General features: G+C 36.4%; 1 protein-coding gene across 1 annotated transcript in view; it reads left to right on the forward strand.

Annotated features, from left to right (window-relative positions):
- Window positions 1-352: 352 nt before the first annotated feature.
- The window catches only part of LOC122528903 (zinc finger protein 324B-like), a 31,453-nt gene continuing 7,130 nt past the window's right edge, over window positions 353-24,675 (forward strand). Inside the window, exons 1-5 of the mRNA XM_043654526.1 lie at window positions 353-1,141; window positions 4,485-4,805; window positions 6,031-6,252; window positions 7,369-7,586; window positions 13,475-13,625. Of these exons, the coding sequence (XP_043510461.1) occupies window positions 1,135-1,141; window positions 4,485-4,805; window positions 6,031-6,252; window positions 7,369-7,586; window positions 13,475-13,625 (919 nt within the window). The 5' untranslated portion in view covers window positions 353-1,134. The remainder of the gene's footprint in view (window positions 1,142-4,484; window positions 4,806-6,030; window positions 6,253-7,368; window positions 7,587-13,474; window positions 13,626-24,675) is intronic.

Consider the following 24,675-nt stretch of genomic DNA (forward strand, 5'->3'; position numbering starts at 1 on the left):
TCAGTATCTCATCGAAATAAATATCGTATCAACAGTCAAATATAATCATTATTTAACCCTTTTATGCTTCCATTGTATGTTAAAGTACCATTTTCACAAAGGCACTGTTCCGAGCTATAAAGTATAGAATATCCTAGAGTATCGAGTTGAAACACGGAGAACCTACGTACATAGTGTCTAACATCATCGTCACAAGTTGTTCATTTCCAACCCTAACCGCAGTATCCTACTGCGTCCCAAGATTGGAGAATTCGATGCAACGATACGCGTCTGTAGAAGCGGCCCTCCGAAACGTGCGCGCGCGTTGCACGCGTTCGCCCGCGAGAGGATGGAAGATTCTCCTGCGCGACACTATCTTCGCCAAAGCATAGAGGGGATGAAAGAGCACGCGTGCCCCACCAGCGCGCTACTTCCCGTGGATCCAAAGTTAGTCGCATGTGAGCTCGGTAGGCGTGGCCTTCAGGTAGCTGGAGACGCGCAGGTGAGAAGAGAGAAACCCGAGCAGGTAAAGCAGCCGAGCCACGGGCAGACTGCGACGCGCGTTCCACGCGAGACCGTGCGTGTACCCTCCTCGGCCAGACCGGGGTCAGTCAGGGTCCTGCTGTTAGTCAGGACGCTCCGAGAGCATCTCCTTGAGGATCGGCCAACGGACAGCTGTCTGGCTACCTGTGCTACTCACCTTCGCTCTCTGCGCCAGTCTGATTTCCTGCTTCCTCGTTTTTTTTTTTTTTTTTTTTTTACTTCGTCGTTACTTGTCAATCAGGAGGGAGCTACCCACTGCAACGTGGGACTCCCGGTGGAATGGGAGAGTGTCGAAATTACGTGATTTAGAGAAAGTGTCTCCCGTCTTTTGACAATCGGTATCGCGAGATATCGAGCTGAATTCGGCCTTGGACCAACCGCGACCTTGGCGAGCCACGTGGAAAGGATCGTCAGAAGGAACGATTCGTCCTGCGAATGGGAAAACTCTGCACGCGTACTCGGAACGTACTGTCCGTGGGATTGATGTCGATTGTGTAGATCGTTTGTGCGTTCCTGGATCTAGTGCCAAATAAAAGGAGACTACGATTTGCTGTTCGCCTCCATGAACAGTCGGAAGACGTAGAGGACTAATCGATCAACCAACTGGACACAATGTGCGGTGAGTTTCTCTCTCTCTCTCTCTCTCTCTCTCTCTGGCTTTTTCCTCTTTCTTTCGCGCGATTCGCGCCAACGGAATTGACAGATTGACGTTGAAGTGTTTGTTATGATAGTTGAGAAAATGTATTTGTGCTATTTCTGGCATCGGATGGATATTTACAGAAGCTAATTTGATACATGGAAACGTTTCCTTTAAATTGTGCACTTTTAAGAATATACTGGTAGAATATTGATAAAATTATTTGGTCTTTTTAAAGCAGGGATATGAGATTCCGTATTTTGTTTGGTCTGAGAAGAGAAGATACGAACTCATGAAGATAGATTATGTATTCCGTTAAGTCGAGAATGGACAATAATGTCAGATTCCTTATCATTTCATGCCAGAAAGCTTATACATCCTCGGGCTATTAATTTTTGACGGTGAAGAAACAGTTTGACAAGTTTGTAATTTGTCTTTTAACTGTTTATTTTTTTAATTGACAAGAAAGCGTAAAATCCATACCAATTTCTGTAACAATTTGGAAATTTCAGAATTATGAAAATCATAAAAAATGTACATGTAACCAAAAACTGTTTGTCATTAATTATAACATAGTATGTAAATTCCGAAGTAGAGAAAAATGTTCATTACCATGAAACACGTAGAAGATAGATACTCCAACTTTTCAAGCTGTTCAAAAATATTCATATTGCCATGACCTTGCGTATCTGTCGCATTAAAAAAATATATTCAACAGAAACCAAAAATATTTGTACAGATTTTCAGCGTCATAATTCAAGTTCACAGTCACCCCTTATCTTTTTGTTACATTCTGACGTTGAAAAATATTGTCACAGTTAATTGAAAAAGTAGAGATTTCATTTTCAAGGAATAATTCGCTGCACTTTAGAAATCGTGGGGTTTCAATAGATTCATTAAACAAATGGATCTCGTCATACGTTTACTTTTCGTTCGAATAAATTCGATTTTACCTGTTCGAGGAAAAGAAGTGTTTGTACAGTCTGTCTAGCAATAGAATATATGTTAGATTTTTAGTGGGCAGCTGTTCTTAAAATGATTAAGAATCTCTTAGTCTACGTGGTCCCAGAAGCGTTCATTAAAAAGAACAGCCAAAAAGGCTGATGTTCGTTTGTGCGGACACTTGTTCATACGTATTTTAATGAACTACGAATCCGGCGACCCGATTCTGATCACGTTCGAGATTTCCCGTGAATCATCCTTTTTTGAGTTATTTTTCAGGTAATTAGTTGGCAAACAATGAATATTCAAGCCGATCTATCGTCATTCATCTATTTCTATTTCTATTTTGAACACAATATACATTCTCTAGGGAAAGTTGTACTAGTTGGACAAGAACACTTTTCAAAGATTATATTTATTTGTGATTATTACGTGTCCCTCACTTGTGAAAGTTGTAAATAACATATTGTTCAGCAAAACTTACAGACGTTTCAAAAATTATTTAATGAAAATTATAAAATCATACGTGTTTTCTTCTGTTCGAAGTCTCAGAATATATATCACATAGAGCACAACGGTGATACATTATCTTCTTTCGTTCAAAAGCCCCATAATTAATACTATTCAGTCGTAGTCGGCCGAGAGTTTGAAGTATATTCCTACAATTTTTTTTTCTTCTTTTTTTCATATGACAATATGCACGCAGTTTTAAAACTGACTTGTAAGTAGATAACGGTCGGTGATTGACATCGAACTCGGACATTACCGTTCGTTATCCATGCAAAACAGGAACCACTCACACAGTCGTGTTTGCAAATCGTATTACAGATTTATTCAAACAAACGAGAGGCGATTATTAAGGCTCGTCGTACGTACATGTGTATGAGTGTATACGTTATCTATTACTTAAAAACCTTCGACTTTAACGATTCACGTTTTTTAACATGTGCTCATATCTTTTTATGCCTTTTAAACAAACCTCAAAAACGAGTTCGAGGTATATAAAAAGATAGTTGTTAAATTAGGAAGTATTTTATTAATGCACCCGCATTCCCCATAATTAACGTATTTCTCAACTGGAATATTAATCGCGAATCGACGATGTCCGTTTATAAAACTCATGAAATAAATCTTGTCGCGCGTTGTTTCTAATTTCGAAGCAAATGTACGTGAAAGAATTTCATTGGATATTGAATTTTGAGGAGTTTAATTAAGAATGATAAAAGCAGTTGGTCGTGTTGGTCAATCAAAGGATAAATTCATGTCTACAAATTGTATCCACAACTTTGACATCTTGAGATCTGATTTGAAGTCATATTCATCTAAAAGGTACTGAGATTACAGTTTATTATTTTTTTAGTAACTATGCGGTTCTTTTTCTTTCGGCCAGAATTCAAATTTCCAGTGCCACTTACTACCAGAGAATTCTTTGAACGTTAAAAACATTCAACGTATGGCAGTACGATAATGAATAAAAATAACCAATGATGACTCTTCCTTGGAAAGACCATGTAATTTTCTTTAACGTCATTATAAATACTCGAGATCAGATACTGTGAAATATTAATATTACGAGCGAGATAGGAAAAGGTTGGAAAATTACCAGAGACTACAGGTTAAAACTTTCAGTTAAAAATCGCCAACGTTGATAAAACGTAGCACGCTCTGTTCACCGTGTGTAGAGAACTATTCCTACTATATCCATCCAAGTCGCAGTGCAAAACGTGTTTTCACTTTGTTTTCGATTTTTAAGCTTTTAAAAGGATAGACGATGGACAGATGAGATCTTATTGATTGCTTGCTTATCGGAGTTGGTCGTGAATAAAGTTCGTCTGGCAATCACGCCCGTTTCAGCCTACGATCAGATTAGAAGCTCTGTCTCCTGGATGGACACGCGCACGCATGTTCTACGATATATAATTCATGCTCCTCGTCCGAGGGAGGAGCATGTTTGTGATTTTCCCTATAAATCTGATAGCCGTGTCTACCTATGACCCGCGAGAATAATGCATTAACTCGGCTCGCTTTTAAATGTAATAAAAATCCATGTTAAAGCAAAAGGCGCGCGGTTTCTCCCGGTATTCAACAAAAACGGGACGCTTTCAATGACGAATTTTTCTTGCCCGTAATTAACTATTTTTATTGCCACGGAATATCAAACACAGTTGCCACGATGTTGTTGCAAAATTACATTCAATTATATTATCACACCACGTTAAAAGCGAGTCTCATTTCGCACGTACAACTCTTTGGTTTCAGCATTTCAACAATTTCCCTAAAACCAACCAGCAGCGTCTTATATAAATATAAAGTAAATAAAGTACGAGATATACGAGGAATGTGAAATGAAACGTAAATAGAAATGATTTGATTTGCCAATCAGAAGCGGTACCGCGTACTTGGTACATGAAACCGGAACTTCACTACAGCGCCATTGGAGTTCCGGCGGGCGCGCTGTCACCTCCGGCCACGCTTTCACCGCCCAGCAGCCCGAGTGTCACGCTGCCGCCTTCGCCTTGGAGTCCCGGCGCGGCAGGAAGTAGCTTAAGCACCACGACATCCTCCAATCCTTCCTCGGTCTCCTCCGCGAGCCTCGGCCAACCGACTCCGGACCGTTTCAGCGCTTTCACCCTCGTCTCAACCTGCAATCCCGACGCCAGACTTCAGAGTCTACCGTTGACTACCACAGCTACCGCGGCACGAGGTAACGCAATAACGCCTCAACAACTCGGCAAAACTTCGGGCATTTATGCAAATTTGCACGTCCGTACGTACAGATCGTTGTTAGACCGCGGACTTTTTTATTTATCTGAGAAATTCGAAGCTATAGATGTCCAAAGTGATACACTACATCTAAAGTAGGGTAATTGATATTTAGTAGGTGTTTTATTTCTTTAGTTATGCAAAAATATTGTATTATTGTGAAGTATCCAAAGCAGAGTATTGCTCATTTTATTTGTTGTATGATAAATATATAAAAATCTACAATCCAGTGTATATCAATATTTAAGTCAATGTCTGAGTTATGTAATAGAAATAAAATATAAATATAATTCGCAAAGATAAAAAAGATATTGAAAGTAAACTACTTGTTATAATACTTAATAATGCGAGATAAATCTTTGCCTTGGCTCTATTTTTCGAATTGTGTTAAGAAAAAATGTAAAATTGTATGAAAACCCGGCGGTCTATTAATGACGCACGTGTCTGACTAATATCAGTTATAACTACTTGATAGACTTCGACAAAACAACGTGTGAAAACCATGCACCATTTCACAATTCGTGTCGCAACACAATCAGCCACATTTAAAATCAAATATATTTCATTTAACCTGCCATTCTCAATTGATAAAAATGTTTTATATTTAACAAACATTCAAATAATTTTCGTGAATGATCGTATTACTGTTTATATCATAAACAGATCAAAGGCAGAAGCACAATCTGTGTCAGCCAAGTTTAGAAACATTTCTCCATTGGAGCAATTCACATTTAACAACAACGCAATTCCATTTCATGGTTGAAACATTTATATCGGTTATGGCTACGACTAATAATCATAATAATCTAGTATCGAAAATTGGAGAATTTTAGCAGTTAAATTTGAATTGAAGAACTCTGTGCTTCTCATATTTACTTCAACAAATTGATACTTCAATCAAATACTAACTTTATATTTCTCAAAACGTTTCAATATTATATTTCGATTATATCGTCTTATTTATTATCAAAATTCAGGCACGCGTTTGTGAATGAATCAAGTTGGATTTAAAATGAATTAAAAATTTCGTAGTAAAATTTCAATTATTTAGGAAAATACACTCGCACCTAGATGAACTTGTGTAATATATGTGGCTCGTGTTATATCGATTCGTGATGGGAAAATCAAATGGTTTCCGCGGTAAATAGAAATTTTCCGACTTTCAGAGATGCGTTGTGGTCTGATGTATGGGGGTTATGGGCCGACCGGAGCTGCGTGGTGGGCTCGACACGTGAGTCTCTTGCTTCCCCATTCTCTGCTACCACCCTCGAGGATTCCTAACCAGCAAACTACACCGGTTGCAAATTGCTCACCTATTCACCCAGAACCCCTGAACACGTCCAGAACTGGCTCGCCACGGAGATGCACCCCTGAGAAGACGAAGTTCGGTGAGAATTTTAATCAAAGAGGCAGTTTGTGGAAAATTGAAACGGGATGACTGGTGAAAATTGATTTGGCTGATTTTATAGCGTGAGAATTAAGTGGGATGGGAGAAAGATATTATTCTAATGATATTAAGTACGTTATATTATTATTTGAGGAAATATCAATCCCTTAGCTTGCAATTTTTCATGCAATTGTTTTCAGTCATAATACTTTATGTTCTAGCTTATATTTCTATTATCTAGTAAATAATTCTGATATATTTCACATAACACCAACATGGTAATTGTTTTAGAAAGATTTCGTTTGATTTAAAAAAATAATTAAATTACTCTAAACGAACAAATCACAAAATAAATCACATTTAAAATATTGTATTAGTCAGTTATCAGCAGGAAGGCACCATGAAAATAATTTATTACAAAAGGTCACAAAATAAATCACTCGATTATTATTAGCGCGTTCTTCTTAATTCAATTTTACAATTCTCAAGAGAATCCTTATCAATCCCTACAAAAATAGAAAAAAATAAATTACTCGTCAAATATGATAATTAAATTTATTCTGTTAATTTCAAAGCTCCAATCGGGATCCAATTTTTGTGAAATTTTGTTGAAACGAACGGTCAATAAAAAAAACGTGGAAGTATCACGAAGCCTTGAAAACAAGAATAACACGCTGGTAATTTTGTCATAATTACAGTTGTGCAAGAACTTGGTTATCGTCATCCATATTTACACGTATCGTTATCGGTAACAAAGAAGGAACCTGCTCTTAAAATAATCATTACAAATCCTTTGCTGTTCAATGATTTCGATGATTGCCCAGTGATTGGAACCTTTTTTTGCGCAGTGTACGATAGCGAATTAGAGCTGCATTCGTGCAAGAGTAGAATAATGTATAATATAATATAAAGTATAATAAATAATTGTTCGTTCAGAGTTTTCGTGAAATAAATTTAGAATAAATTAGATTATTTCATGGCCTTTCTCTGATTTGGCAAAAAAACGACCTGCTGATTGCATTTCAAGTTACTGGAAATAAATTTTACAAGTTATATTCTAGTTAACCTCTGTTGAAGTTAAAGTGACAAAAGAGATCTTTTCGAATTCGATTTTCAGAAGAAGAAGCGCCGCTAAATCTGAGTACAAAGCCTAACGACGTTTCGTCCACCGTGGGTCGAAAGAATGAGATTTGGTCACCAGGAACGGTTTGCGAGAGAGAGGCGAAGGAAATCAGGATACCATCGTCCGCGAGTCCATCCTCGACTCCCGTAATCACTCGGCAAATCCATCATTCACCGCTGACGCCGCCCTCCTCTTCGGAAAGGACTTTCCAGGTGAGTTTCTTCAAAATTCGTGGGAAAAACACAATTGACTCGAATGGTTATTCAACGAAGTTATTTCTATTTAAATTCTGTGTATTTCTTTTTCCAGTTACACTCGTAGCATAAAAGCAGAAAAATCTGCGATATATTGATAAGATAGGAAATTGAAGAACAGAGAACAAATACGAATCTAAATTAATTTATTTTCAAACTAAAATAGCGTTAAAAGAGGCACGAAATTTTTCGATATAAAATTATTCTTCGATTTTAAATAGTCATGGGCCCTTGTTTCAAAGAAATCGAAAGAAAAGAAGGGGAAAAGGAGGATACAGCCTGATGGAGCTGACTCGAATTGTCAAGCAGTTAAGAGTGGTGGACTGTTTTTTCGGGGAACACGATGGAAATATCGCTCTGGGAAATCTTTACACGAGCGACGTATCCTATTCTTGATCGCTGAGTTAATCGTCAAACACAAATATTTGCGTTCTTGTTGTTCTTTTACGAGCTTTCTTCGACACCCTGCAGCTCGTAAAAGAGAACGCGATCAATTAGAGTTACTTCCGATTAATGTCATTAGTTTTCTAATTTCTTCCTCTTTTCTTTCTGTTTTAACTCTTTTGCACAATGTTCGATTTCAATTTGTATTTCGTAGAATTATTTATTGGGCAATGTTTGAATTTATTTCTATTTGTTAGAAAATTGAAAAACAGAACCGAATCTATCCAATAAAATCATTTTTATACTACAGAATGATTTATATTTAAGAAAGAGAAACCGGTTGCAATTTGTTCTAAAAATATTCCTTTACACGAAATCATAGTTCAGAAATTAGAAATCCAGAAATTTTTTAACTATCCTTTTGTGACACTTTCTATAACATTTTATTAGGTACAGAATTTTTCACGCTATTACAGACTTTTCTCTATTTTAAATGACATTCTTAAAGCACGATAACGAGAATAACTTTGTTGACAGTCTGCCTTGAATTTATATCTCTATCAATACTGTTAGAGACACCATTACGTTAATATTCACTTATACTTACGTGTAATATTCACTTATACAATACAATAATCTTGTCACGCATCTCCAGTCCACTTTTCTTCTGGCAGACTTTTCGTTGCTATTGTCCTAGCAGAAATGAAAACGTGTTATCGCAATAGAGGCACCGAGTCCGGTTGCGTAAGCGTATTTGCGCCATTTAGAATAACAAGGAATGAGAAATGAAAAAGTAACAAACGTTCTTTACCTTCAGCCTCACGGTTAAGAATTGTTTCGGTTTACAAAATCTCGATTTTTATTATTCTTTGTTAGATTTTCTTAACCACCATTGCTTAATACTTCGTGTCACTTTCTCTTTCATTGAAAGCAGATATTCTTTTTAATGTTCTTAATTTTGTTTCTCTATTTTCTTACAATATCGTACTTCTTCAAGGAAAATTAATTGTAGGAGGATAATAAACTTATAAACTTAATACAGGTTTCAAAGAGTTGTGGACGACCGTAGTTCTTGTGTTTAATTCAAGTCAGTCTACCAAATTGGAGAGAATATTTCAGTATTCGTAAGCTCGAAGTATGGCTCGAGTATTAATTTTTAGGATCTTTTAAAGGTGTGGTACTTTTTAAAACAATTTCCAACGTGCACGAAAATTAAAATTGAAATTAAAATTAATTAAAATTAGGCAAAGAGAAAAAAAATTCCGTGCACGGCTTGTAACCACAAACTGTACTGATAAACTAACAAAACAATGGGATCTCGACTGTCACCTAGTGTTTTACAGTTTTATTTAATGTTACCATCTACAGCGTGACGTACGCGTTTTAGAGTAAAGTGTTGTCAGCTCTAGCATGCCATACTAGTTGTACAATAAATTTGTATTGTCATCTCGAGTATGACGTAGAGTTAAATTACGATCGCTATGAGCGTTTGAAGCCGAGGGCTCGCTTCGGAAACCGATCTCCCGGTAGATTCTGGTAGATTCTGGTAGATCCTGGTAGATCCTGGTAGATTCTGGTAGATTCTGGTAGCGCGTATCATCCCTTCGGCTGTCGTATTTGCATACGTTCGAGGTGAAATCCACGAGAGTCACGCGACGATAGTGGGAACGGTGGCGCGAGTGCCCTAAAGTGCCACCATGACGTGGCGGAGAAGCGGGTCAAGCGGGTTTGACGAATGTCGGAACTCGACAAAAGGCGGCGGTGCAATTACGGCTGATTGAATGGAAGTAGAAACTCGCCTGGCCGCAGTTTTACGCGCGACATGTAACAGCCACCAGACATATTAGGATATCTGGGGCACACGCGCGTCATACGATCCTGATTCTGATCGAGAGAGAGAGAGAGAGAAAAAAAAACGAAAAAAAGAAAAAAAGAAGAAAAAGGGCCCCACTGAGAGCGCGCGGCGCTCCGCGTCGTCAAACCGGGTCCATCGTCTCGAAAATTTTTCCCAAACCGCATCGTTTTCTTCTTCAGCCCCGTCGGGGCACCGCGTTTCGCAACACGGAAACCGCAACGATCCCTTTCACGACACTCGGATTCAACGCGAAACAAGCCATTCACGCGAATACGATAGACAATTGTTGCTTCTTTCACGCGAATGCGGGTCAAGTTCTTGACACGATTTATAAAATTATCGTGGATCCAGACGTTTCAGTTGATGTCGGATCGTGGATTCATGTGTGAACATGAATACGATTGGAGGAATGTTTCATAGTTCAAGTGAAGGAGTGATTGGTAGTTTTAACTTTTGATGGATGTATCATTGAACTTCGGATTTCTATGCAAATTGGTATTTTTATGAACATGAGATACGCAGAGCAAAGCAATAGTCATTATAAAGATTTGCGTTGAATGTGAATACAATTGAAGTTGATAAAGTTTTTATTTTATATGTTATAAATATAAAATAATATAAATTTTGTCGTTATATGATACTCTGACGACCTTTGCGAGGAAAGTAAGAGAGGCATGACTGAAAGTGACATTCGAACGAATTGGACGACTAAAAAGTTGAGAATAGAAATCATTCGTAACATAGTACACTCCAGTTATAGACGATCTAAAAAAAGAAATTCTTAAATCATTACATACATATACGTATGTAAATATTGTATACTAAAATAATGGGACATACACATATATTTGATCGAGGAAAATAAACATAAGATTAATTCATCAAAATTTCAAATTACTAGCACTTCTGATTAGGAGAGGAGGAATTTTTCAAAAGAACAATATTTTTATTCAAATTCATTAATTACATTCTGACAAAGAAACTCATTGAACTCGTTATTTCTCGCGCTATATATTTCACCTAAATGTGATCTAATTGTCATAAAATAGATACAAAAGTAATAATTTATTTTCTAAATTGTATCCAACTTGGTTTAGATAGAATTCAGTAATGAATCGAAATGCCTACGCATGAGAGACTCTTGTTATACTCCTGAACTTCGAAAATCAACGTGTGCTCTGTTTAAAGAACAAAGCGATTTGCCGATGGACAAAAACGACTGAACGAAACCAGCAGTTAAGCACTTTTCTCAATTTTTGTAAGTGGTGTATTTTAACCTGGATTTAATGCTTCGCTCGCAAACATCCCGCGATATTTCCCGAACTCCACTCGTTCGATGTTTTATACCGTTATGTACGAGATTCCGTACAGATTCCATATATTGTTCAAGATATCGGTCCGAAATTGTAGAGCGACTGCTCAGCTCGTGATACTTACAGCAACAGTCCCGTGTATTCTTCACCTGACATTAAAAATTATGCCTTAATTGCTTAATTCAACGCGAGAACGCACGAAAATTGTACGATATTAAATTTTACACGCGTACGGCAACGCCGGATTTTATTTCCTATTTTGTTTCATTGAATGAGACGGACAAAATTATGAAAAATAGCTTTCTGATAATGTTTCCCTTGTAACGGAGAATTGCGATAATTTTTTGAAGTTCCAACTTCGTTTCGCTGTTCAAGATATTCGTCGTGGTAGAAAACAAATGTCAAAATAGAAATAGGTGTGTCGAAGGATGTGCGACTTTTTTTACAGATAGAATTTCCCACGAATGTGAATTATGATATATATATATCAAATTAAATCAAGCAACAATTTCTAGATAAGTTTCATTTCTTTAGTTTCAGTATGAAATTACCTGGAAATCTTCTGTCTAAAATAATACAGTGAATCATCGCTCGTTTGCCTAAATTTTTACTCCGCCGTTTTGCACAGTTTCTTCGCGCGTATGCGTTTATCTCGGTTACGATGCTCATTCCATGGAACTGATTCGGAGAATCTCGAAACTCTTGCCATCGAGTAGCACCGGTATCATTCAGAATGCAGCTTACGATGCACCGTTTACTGCATTTGGACGATGCGCCGAAGAAGTTCACCGAAACTCGTTCGCGTGTCCCTCTGGGAGACCGTAGAACGTGTAATGGCTTCTAAAGAGCTTATAAATCGTCTGTTTCGAGGTTTCCTCGAAGAAGAAGCATCGACCGGTGACTGGAGAGAAAAAAAGTGCCCCGCGTCTCGTTCGATCTCATTTTCTTTCTGGCACGATTATCTATTTTTTTTTTTTTCTTTTTTGTTTGTTTGTTCGAAATACTTTGGAATTATAGACTTTTACAATGTAAACACTTTGGTTTATTATTATTTTTATAAAAGATATGCAGAAATTTGTTTCGCTTGTTAAAAATTACAACGAGCACTCTGCATTGAATATGTTTCACGTATCATCGCGCGTAATATATAAATCTGTAAATTGTTGCCGCTCCGAATTTCCCATAATTCTATAAAAATTCATATGATACAAATATTATTTGAAATTTATTATTCGTGCCTGTGAATTTTTATTAGTTTCTGGGAATTGAAAATATATATATATATATAATAAGGCGCACAAAGCTCGAAAGCTTCGTAATAACAGATTGCTAATGACTTTCTATTTAGAATAATTCCGTTTACTCTGCATCTTTACCCAAAGCAATAGTAACAGAGAAAAACGTAAAAATTGTCAGACGGAGGAGATGAACAACAAACGGTCGGAGAAATCGAAATCGATCGGTATTAGACGGTGAATAAACGTGGAAGGAAGAAGGCGAACGACGCGTTTTACCGCGTTGGTAGACGCACCTGTGTTCACGGAGCCTCGGTTTTTCTCCTCGGCCTTATTGTCACACGGGCGCCAGTCCTGACAATGCTGTCGACTTAGGCGTGTCTCTTTTCACGATGCACACGCGTAGGTACATGCGTGGAATCGCGTACGAAACCACCACAGCCGGGATATTATTACGAGCGTGCACCGGTACCGATAGACGCGAGCTGCGACTACGCATGATTCACATCCCCCGTCGATCAATAATAAAGAACGAATATTACGATATTAGCTGGTCGCGATGTTCCGACCCGGGGAATTCTTTTTTCGCGTATCCTTCGATTATTTGTCAACATTTCGCGATGCTTTTTTTTTTTTTTTAATTTAGAAACGCATTCTCTTTTTACGTTTTTCATGTGTCGTTGCGTCGTCGTGAGTTTCAGTAGACAGAAAGAATCGTAAACCTTCTGATTCCTCTCGAAGTTGTTCGAAAAATATCTACGGTCTCTAGTTTTAATCGTTGTAATTATGTTGTGCAGATTTTTAGACACTACCGTGAAATTTGAAAGCATGCGCGTGATACGCAAAATCATACGAAATAATATTAATACGATAGATAATCTTCCACGTAGGTTTCATTTTTGAAGTTACATTCATTCGTATTTATGATAAAACAATTTAATATAGAGTATTGTAAAAACTATAGGTTTCACATGTGAAAAATATGCAAACGCCATGATGCCTATTAAAGTAGTTGCACGTCGTGATTCAGTTGTAAGATGTCTTTTTATTCTGTTACAGTGTAAACAATGCGGGAAGGCTTTCAAACGTTCAAGCACTCTTAGCACTCATCTTTTAATACATTCCGACACTAGACCGTATCCCTGTCAATATTGCGGCAAGAGGTTTCATCAGAAATCAGACATGAAGAAGCACACTTACATCCACACCGGTGAGTCTCTTATTAATCCTTCGATTCATACAACAATCATAGAAAAAAGAACTACCTTCAATTAATTTCTAAACTAAGAAAATATAAATGAAACATCGAGGATCGTAACAAGAGCATTTTTGTTGATTTTCTTAATTTTAATTTTAACATCACTTTATTACTTAAAATAAATTTTTCACAATAATCGAAATAAGTTATCAAAGATTTGTCGATCGATTGTCAAATTAAAGGTACACAAGAATATTCTAATAATACGAAATGGCTAGAATGAAAAGAATCTATTGTACGAAAAATATAATTGTTAGACGAATATTTTAATACTAAATTAAGGAGGGAGATACGTGCTTAATAGCGAGCGATTTCGATCGCCGGGTCAATTTTGAAATTGTTATTCCGTGAAAGATAGGAACTGCAACTCGTCTCGTTTCTTCCCTCGTTCGCCCTTCGATTAAAACATTGAGTTTCTTTTTCGAACAGCGGCGTTCGCAATCGATGAAACGAAGCTCACGTCAACGACGTGAAAAACATATTTCACAAAAAAGTTGCCGCTCCGCGTGCTGGCGCGTCTGCAAGCGCAACTAGCTTCGTAATTGAAGAAACTTTGACATTTGTTTTTCAATTATTCACGCGACTCGTGCCGGTTCTAATATGTTCGCTCGCTTCCATTATTCAGCCACCCATCGTTACGATCGTCGAAAACTGCAAATACACGTTGCGACATGTCGAACACATGGCAACTAGAGTTCGAGAACTTTTTCAAGCTCGCAACTGTCTCGGCTTTTGTTGCTTCACTCGTTGGGAACGATATATATATATATATATATATATATATATATATATATATATTTATATATATATATATATACACGTATACTGTTCTCTTTTCTATCAACTTTTCGTCCAACTTTTCCTCTCCCTCGTTAATTTCGCCAAATTTGTATATAACGTGCAATGATATTTCGCAGCCTGGTAGTATACCAGACTCTCCCTTCGATCGATCATTTTTTCGTCCAAAAACTGAAAGTTCGTAACCTCCAACTTGCCAGTTCGCCGACACTTTTTGCAGGCCTCTTTAAACGCCGAGAACGTGAAAATGTACGAAGCGTATTCAGAGTTCGACGTAATACATTGTAAATTTGTCAGCGAAATAATAAATTCACCAATCAGATATTCACACTAATAATAATGTAAACTCATCGAGCTATAATATTTACTATCATTGATCGTAACGTATCCAAAACATAACCAAAACCAGCGTGGAATCTAAATTGAAATTTGTCCCATCTATTACATATTGTTACAAACACTTTACTCTGAACGTTTTGCATACTTTTGCATACATTGTAAAATGCGTGGACTTCCAATTTCCCACAAAACGCATGGAAATTCGCAGTCTACTAAGTCTGTATACGTATATTTTCCTCCCGATTCGATTCCCGTTGGACAAACGACGTATTGTGGCTGTCGTCGGCGAAATAAAAATTACGCTTATCACGTCGGATACGTGGCATGCACGGTTCGCCGATACGTGTAAACGAGCGATACCGAAAAAGCCGTGGTGTGTCGTGGCTCATGCTGCAGACCGCGCCTCGTTGATCGACGCGACGCGAGTGCATGTTAATGCGCGCTACATATACATATGTGTAATAGAACGCATCCTCGGCGATGGGCACACGCTCACGTCCCTCGTTCGCCGTCTAGCACACACGCGCAACGCCTGTGTTTACGCGAGTGCACCTATGCATCGGTCCTATCGCCGACGACACTCAGTGTCATATGCCTATGAATCACGCATGGTCATCGTATAGTTCACTATGGCGAATTTATTATAGATAGAGGCTACAGTTTGGTCGAGGGTAGTAGCCTTTCGTCTGTTTAAAAAAATGGTGGAGAATTGTTTTTAAAAATAATTATAATGTATATTGTATGTTATTATATAACATATAATATACATTATAATGAAAAAAAAAGAAAGAAAGAAGAATATAATATACATTATAATGGAAAAAAAAGAAAATATTATATGATATATATATATATATAAAATATAATTATATTATATATTATATTATATTATTATATTATATATATATCATATAATATTAATAAATATAACGTGCTTTTTTCTTTCTTTTTTCTTGCAATGGAAGCTAAATTTATTAGCTTTATTTATTTAGAGAAATCAGTAAGAGTCTTTGAAAAGATTGGAAAACTCGACCATTTTGTTGTTATTCTCATCGATTGTAAATTGAAAATTATATAGAAAGAATAAATAGGACACGAGGCAAGAATGAAGAAAAACATTTTAAATTAGTCCAGGATAATAAGTTGACCCTTAAGCCGGAAGAGAAAGAGGTCGACACATCAAAGTCAGTATTTTGATTACTCCGAGCCACGTGTGTTGGAATGAAACGCGGCGGACGTGTATCGAGAGATAATCGAGGTATATATATTTTAAATTGTGGACTGCACGGGCATCCATATTCATACGTATCGTACATTGTAGCACGTCATGCTTTTCCCTCGTAAATCGACACGGTTTTTTAACTTTTTAGACAGAACAGAACGCCTGAAAAGTTAATTTAACGCACACTTATTATGACATTAATCTTGAAGAATTCGCCGTTTTCACGGTGTATATTATGGCTTTTTAAGTGATGAATGGTACGATTAAAATGGAAAGTGTTCAGTGATATGATACCATTTAAGACGGCAGGATGACTTGAGCTTTCTTTTATTGGGGAAAGAAACTTTCGAGTTCTCTCGTTAAAAAGAACCTTCCACGAACAATTTACACATATTTCTCATATTTTGAGAAACAGCCTCTTTGCAGTAATAAGGGGAAGTATAATGGAATTAAACAGAATAGATTGCAATGAAAATTTGTAAAAATACTCTTACCTCAATTTCTTAAATTCCACTATTTTAATATTAGTAAATTTTTTTTATTACACTTTTTAGTTATTTAGTTATTCTACTTGTGTAATAATTGTAATACACAGAATGTTTACTTCTCGTATCAAATACTAAAGTAAAAATATTAAAAAAACCTCGACAAACGTTCAAAGAGAATTTATAAATAATTTATAAATAATAATAGTAATTTATACGAGAACTTAAAGTAATTTTATGTATTCCATGATTATTTCTCTAAGTTAACGTTTCAAAGTGCTATTAGAGAATAAGGTTACGTAAATGTGTCCGTAATACTCATCAGATGCAAATTCTAATGGACTTAAAATCGACTCTGAACACATTTGTTATTTGCCTAATATGATACTCGATTGACAATCATAAAGATTCTACAGCAACCCCTTAATACACTAATGCGTTTAGCATACACGCTCGATTCAACCCTCTTAGATGTATCGAAGATTATCTATAATTTATCAAGAAATTGTGCTAACCGAAGTGAGTGGAATGATTATCTCGACGATTTTAAAATCTCTATAAAATATGCAATTTCTCGAAATAGATGAATCACCGTTCGCAAGCGGAATATGAATGAAAATAATCAAACTTTTAGAGGCTCTCCACTTCGACTTGGAATATATTTTTTCTGCTCGCGTTATAATTCCAATAATATTTACTTACTAGATAATTAATCAGACGAATTGCCTCAACTAAAAATCAAAATTACTCTGTCGATAGAGTATAGACTGCGAATTTTTTGTGAATTTATAGGAAATCCTTGAGGTGCACGTGACATAGAAATATCCGCGGAGTATAGCGCTCTCTGTAACCCTTGGCGCATAAAACATCGAGGCTCTGCATCTTTAATTAAATTCACATTTCTCCGTCCCCAACTGTAGAAGCTGAGCCCAAGTTTTGTTTCATCTACTGAATATTACACTTACAAATTCTCGTACGCTTCGTGTATCGTTGAATCTTTAAATTTCGCGGGAAAATTAATTTTTACATATTTCGCGATATCTATTTGCTATCTACTTTCCACGAAATAATATATATCACGCGATATCATAACAATAATAATACAACAGGGGATAATATCGCGGACGTAACGTAAAAGATTGAAAGATACATGAATGAAAGGAGACAGCAAGTTTAATCTAGAAAGAAATCTCGATCAGAGGAGAGGGGGAGGATACTTTAGGGACGATTTAATCGCGTTCTCCAATTGAAACGACCGGAAGGAGATATACGGAGTGATGGGAAACGCGTTGTTTGTCACGGGCCGAGGGAGTTTCCGGTTAGCCACGTGGCTGGCCGACGCACGAGGATCGCCTCCCTTTTTAATTAGCATCGGCATCGCAAGGGTTGGACGTCGTGTCTCCAGACACCTTTTATCCATTCTGATAAACGGTTCTGCCCTCGTTTCCACGGAACAACTATTAATGCAAATTTAATCGTTTCGCGTCGCGATTTCTCTCTATTGATTCGTCGTTAGGAAACCAGCGGAGAATTTATGGTTGTTTGTGTGAATTTAGGGGGTTTCTATGAGGATTGACGAATATTAACGAATGTGAAATTTACTAGAGATTCATTTCGATCTTTGAATATTTCTCCAAGTAGCCTAATAGTAGCTGAAGAAGCTTCTGTTATATGTATTGTTTGTGTTCTTACATAATATAATCGCGTGTAATTCAAAAATTTACTAATTTTTAAAGCTGAATTTTGTAATTATTATTCAAATAATATTTTAGAATATCAGTAAAAGGAAAAAGATACTACAAATACGTCCATAAAATAATCTCCAGATACGTCGACAAAATGCCAACGAATTCCCTTGATAAATTATACGAAAGTGCTTTTAATTGCAACAATTAAACTGCGCAGTACAAAATGTTAGATTGCATTGTTGAATAAAAATTGGTCGCCTCCATTTATTATATCAGTATAAATTATATAATCTAGATTCAATTCTATTCATAGTTATTATTCTGAGGTTTCTAATTGCTTTTAAAAACATGCCTGTATCTTTTAAAAATATGTCCTTATCTTCGCACATATAAATTGTTAGGTTACTGCGCATTGGCGATAATCCACAAGGTTGGCCTACAATGCATCCACGATTTTAATTATTACTTTTACCAATGATAATTTATGTTATCAATCTTTCGATTATAAAGGTACGTACGCAAAATACGTGTTTTACGAATTAATTTAAACCTCAAGAACTGCGTAAAGATTGATTTGATTTAATTGAGAAACTTGTCTATGAAATCTTTCAAACTAGAATGAAACTGAGTATTTTCCATTCTGCGGTTATCTGTTAGAAGTTTGGCCAGTTAGCATTAAACGCCGCCGTGTAAAATAACAGAAATGACATCCTATTGGAAATTAAAGTTTTAACGTCGCTCAGGAATAAAAATACAAAGCTCGTCGTTTGACTTATTAATTTATTGGAACCTAAAAAACTAAAAATCACAACACGATAACTTGTAAAATTAACAAAAGTGTCATTAATTTTTCAAACGCCTGTACTTTCAATACAGACACACGTTAGATTCTATGAAACTCGTGATCATTTCGATTCGACGGTCAAACACAATCAGAAGATTTATCACTCTCGCCACTCCGTGGCCAGATTTTTATTATGATATTTCTTTTTTCCTTTTTCTTTTTAAAGAAGGCGAAGTAAGTTGCCTGCAGCTATTTTTTTTAAACATTTTCTAGGACTTTCCAAATTTATTCGATCGGCTATCTGCCTTCGAACGATCTCGAAATAACACACAAACATACATACATACATACATCAATGCATTCTTTGCACATATAGAACTATTTCAAAAACAGTCCATTATTCTAATTCATCGTCCTTGGTTTGGAATATCCCCGTCTCTAATTCTGGCTGAAACTAAAACTCGTTTCAGTCGTTCGAAAACTAGATGTCACATAATTAACGACTAGATAAAAACATGCTGTGAGTCATTGCATATAATGAACAACCCTGGAGCATACATGCGCTGCACGCTCGCGATGTTTTCTTTTCGTTATCTTTCTTTTTTTTTTTTTTCTTATATATTTATAAATTTTTTTTTTTAACGTTACATTAACTGCGCTAGATTAGATCTTACGTAACGTGGCGCTTTGAAGAACAGTCTTTTAATTTTGCTTTCTGTCGCCGAGGCGTCGATTTGCATTCCAAACAAGTTTCGTGAATCTTTATTCGATTCCTCGATCGTATCATCTTAATCATGTTTGTAAATTAAACAAGAAACTGAACTTCGCAGTTGAAATTACCTCGTCACTAATTGAGAATTTTAGTCGAATTATTAATTGGAATTAAATCTCTGTGATATTGTTACATTATCCCCGTGAATTAAATGAATTGAGGGATCCAAAGGAATTAAACTTCGTAATTGAAATTACCTTGCCGCTAATTTAGATTGTGCTATTGTTAGCGTCGTTTGCGTAATAATTACATATATATCTACAAATTTCTGACGTCACTACAGATTGATCGGAGTGTTGGGATATTTATGACTGGCTATGCCCGCTCGACATACTGTTTCGACAAAAGCAACCTTGACAGATAATTGCGCTTAATTGCCGCGGAATTATAAAAACGCCGCGCGGACGAGCATCGAATTCTAATAGACCGGCTGGAAGTGAAGCGATAAGCGTCGGATGAAATCGGCTACGAAACGAAACTGTACTCCTCTCACCTGAATATCGTTCAATCTTTCTTATCTTTGTCATTTTCACTCAAATGAAATTTAAAAACTTTCATCAAACTCGTGAATGAAATTTCGAAATCGGTAAACGCACTCACGCACGAATATCGACGAAATTATAACCGCTTCTAATTGTCTCGAGCACAAGTTAACCCATTTGTCTAATTCCAGTTGAACAACCTCTCGAGTTGTTGTTTTTTTATGCAAACGAGGTTCCAAGAAAAAAACGGTCACTTAATATTTGTACATTTTAGCGCGTGTGATGCGCAATCGTCACGTGTCATGTTCAAAGTAAGTATTTAATTGTTACTAATAACAATGTTCGGCACGATGGAAGGAAAATTGTTTCTGAACGAAAGTCATATTTTGAGGGGAAAAGAATGAAAGAAGAATAGTTTAGGTTATCTGTCAGAAAGAAACGTGATTAATAACGTGTTTATGCGTTTAAAATATACCAAACTCTACCGAAGAAATACAATTTGCTTCCAACAAGTTACTGACATATGCAAATTCATATTTTTGAGCTGCATTACATTTTGCTATGATTAATCCGTTGACTTCGTCCAGTTGTCAATTTCTTAAATTTGCTTTTATCACATAAGTAATCTCGTAGATGATTCTTTTTTTCATTCATTAAGAATCTGAATAAATCAATCAATTTTTATATATCTCCCCGGATAATAAAGTGATATGAATTTCGAGCCCAAGGTTGATTCTAATTTGAAGAGAAAATATTGAAAAATTTCCTAAACTCAAGAACATATTGTTCTTTATTTTATATCGCTATTTCTTTTCTCCTTTATTTATTTTTTTTTTTCTTTTTTTTTTTCCTTCACAAAAATACCTACGTTCGCGTAAACATCCCCAGTCTAACCATTGCAACCCTTCGGGAAAATCAAATTGACCGGTTTAAAATTTATACGGTTTTCGACATTACCGTTTTCTGTTATCGTTGTGGAGAAAGATGTATATAATCTTGCACAATTCACCGACATGACGTAAGACTGGGGTCGAGGATACTCGACGACTACCGGAGGGTACAAATGAATCGTGGAGAGTTGAATTGGAAGAACAAATTGTACTCTAAAATACGGCAGCGCACTGTAATAATCCTTTAGGGGATAATAAGCAGAAGCTCGGGCTGGAACAGTGGTTACACGCAGTTTGTAAATTGTTTGCCGGAGTTTTCTATGGCAAAACTTCGCCGTATGAATAATTCCTGTGGGAGATACGGCACGCCTCATCGTCACAGTATCCGCCCTGTGTTCTTACCCTCTCGCGGCAACACGCTTTATAACACATTTTATTTCAGATTTAAGTCGCGACGAACGTGAAATCATTCTCAGATTGTTTGTCACTTCGTACTTCACATTGTCTTTCTCAAATAGGTACGTAATATCACAAACTGTGGAAGGAAACGAAATTAAGAAGACGCCATGTGTTCTTTTTCGATATTTATTCGGAGTTATTGTTGTATCAAAATTTGAATTTAATTTCATTTATATTTACGCTGAATTAATTCCAATTTTTCATTTAGTCGAGATAAATTGTCTGGAATCTGGATTGATTTTAAAAAATAATTTGACAGTGTTAATTTGATAATACAAATAATAATCGTTCCAGTCCAAAAAAATTTCGTCAATTTTTCTATTTTATTTCCTGAAAATAAAAGTACATGAAAATCAAAAGGAATCGTTCTCAATTTCAGTTATTCAGTAATCAAAGGGAATTAAATTTTAATTTTGCTAGCAAGAATCGATAATTGAGTGGAAAATATCAAGTTGAATTTAAAAACAAAATAATTTCAGCAGTAACCTTTAAATTATAAGATGCAGAAGTATTGAATTGAGATATATCAATGTTACATTTTTGTTTGACACTGATCGTTTTTGAAGAAAAGAAAGGACAGTGAAACGTCTTGCCTGTTTCCAACGGACAATAGGTGAGGAAGTTTTCCTCCAAATCGCCGATAAACAATTGAAAATAAATGTAAGAAAGACGAAGAATAGGAAACAGAGATCTAAGAAAGGTTATCGGCAAAGTTTCACATGCACACGATGATACATTTCTTCGATGATGCACGCACATTGCAGTAAATTGCATACCGTAACATGTACTTTCATTGAAATTGTCCTCCGTTAGCAATATACCCGATGAAATACCACTTCAATATCGAAATGAGTACGTCCAGGAATTTCGCTGTCGTATTTCCATTAAAAAGTTCTGCTCGAAGATTCTTGCGCTATTGATTTATTAAATTTATAACGTCGATCTGTCGTAATTACACGATAGCGACTTTGTCGCTTTATCTCTCTTCGTTGTTAATATCGAGGAAATATTCCAATCAAGGGTAGAAAGTAAAATTTTCAAGGTATATAAAACGAATGAGGGAAACTTCACATTTCTGACGTGAATGCAACTTGTAGAAAAACCAGGAACGTGCTTCGTCGAGTCGACAAATTACAGTCGACCTGCAACATTTTCAACGTTCTTCAACGTTGATGATTGACGTATAATTAATTAATTTTTTTAATCGATACCCGATATATACGTATGGTTGAACCTGACCTGTTATTACATATGTACATATTGTATGAATGAAAAGTCACCAGTAAAGGGAAAACAAAATTCGGTCACGCAAAATTACGAAAATTAAATTTTTGCGAAAGTTCTGTGAACAAGCAGCAATCGTACAAATGTCTTCAACAGCAAAAATTCATGTAAAGAGTTCAACTGTACCCTACGTCACGCTACGTGTACATGTGTATCAAGATCCTTAATTCCTTAATACACGTTTCACGTGCCGCGCTCGTATTTACGCTCGCAGTTTAGTTGAAAACCGCGGTGTCCGGTGCAATCCGGGTTTTGCTGGTCAGCGAGGTTGGTCCCAGGGTAATCCATACGACGCCATTACATGAAGTTCATTAAGCGGTCGCTGCATAATTAAACAGGCGGACTGCTACCAAAACACACGCACGTGTCGACACACACGCGAGGCAGGCCGAGCGTATCAGGCGCTATCATTAAAATCGGCCACGAAGTAAACGTTTCAGACGGTAAATATTTAAGTCGGCCGCTAAGGGCTCGGTAATGAGAGTCGAGATGGATCGATATATGGCCACGTAAGTACGCGTCCGAGGAGGAGGACACACGGGGTACGCGCGCGTTCGTCGGTCGCTGGCACACTTGATAAATATTGCCCATCAGCTGAAATTGCTTTCCCATTTTGTCCCTTTTTTTAATACGCGTTTACACGATTGTAACTTCGTCGAAGGCAATTTCATCGATCGCCGGCTTTCTTCTTATCGATAGGTACAACACCCGGTTTCTTACGTGGCAATCGATATAATTCTCGGTGATTTTTCGGTGATTTTTCTTGTAAAATCTCCGCGTGATTACGAACACGATTCTTGAGTCGAATCCCGTAAAACGTGTAATTTTCAGTCGGAGTGTTACGTGTCTCATTGTCAGCATTAACAATTAACAAAACTACCATCAGAGACGTTGAAAACAAAAAAAATAGAGAAACTTTGTAATACAATGGAGTATACAGGCTTCTGTTTATATATTTTGCGAAGAGTTATTTAAATCTTTGGAAACACACTGCTTTTACGTCGAATAAAAATTATAAATTACATTTCGACCACTTTGTAGGTAATTCTAGTGTTGAGTTTCGATTCTTCGGTCGAACAATAAATTTTATGCGAGTTCGTATATTGTAATTAATAATCAAAAAAGCGAGATCTAGGCAGAGATACATTTCATCTATTAAATATATTTATTTATTGTTGCACCTTTGAGTTTCTCATAAACGCGTGAGAAATTGAAGTTCCTTCTTTTGGATGAAATTTCTGTATTATAGTTTCCATATTACATTATAATTCTATATAAATCCTACATTTTTCTGTGAAAAAATACTCTTACCAATTTTACATCAATTAGAATCTTCTAAAGTTTGTTAAGTCAGTAAATAGATGCGTGGAGGTGAATCAATAAATAACGATGCGAGCATAAGTATACTATGACGTAAAAACATTTGGACAAATAGAGGGATTATAATTTTCGCCGGTGGCTTTTCGATTTTGATTGCCAGTTGCAATCGTCGAGTCGAGTTTATCACGCCCGCATACAATTTTATGCGTACACGTCACATTTCTGGCGTTATCTGTCGCGCAAACACAGACGAGAATCGCGAAAAAAAAAAAAAAGAAAAAAAAATATACGGAAAACAGAGAGTCCGTTCAAGTTCAAGCATGCCAATTGAGTATATCACGGCTTAATACTAAATTAAATTCGAACGATTAAGAACTCGAAAGAATGCAATTTCAAGTTGTGTTTGAATAACAATTTTCACATTTTCTAGAAAATTATTTGAAAACTAGCGAACTTCTTAAAAGATTTACTTTTTCCAA

This window comes from Frieseomelitta varia, unplaced genomic scaffold (genome assembly GCF_011392965.1).
Source record: "Frieseomelitta varia isolate USP_RPSP 00005682 unplaced genomic scaffold, Fvar_1.2 scaffold_130, whole genome shotgun sequence".
Lineage (NCBI taxonomy): Eukaryota > Metazoa > Arthropoda > Insecta > Hymenoptera > Apidae > Frieseomelitta > Frieseomelitta varia.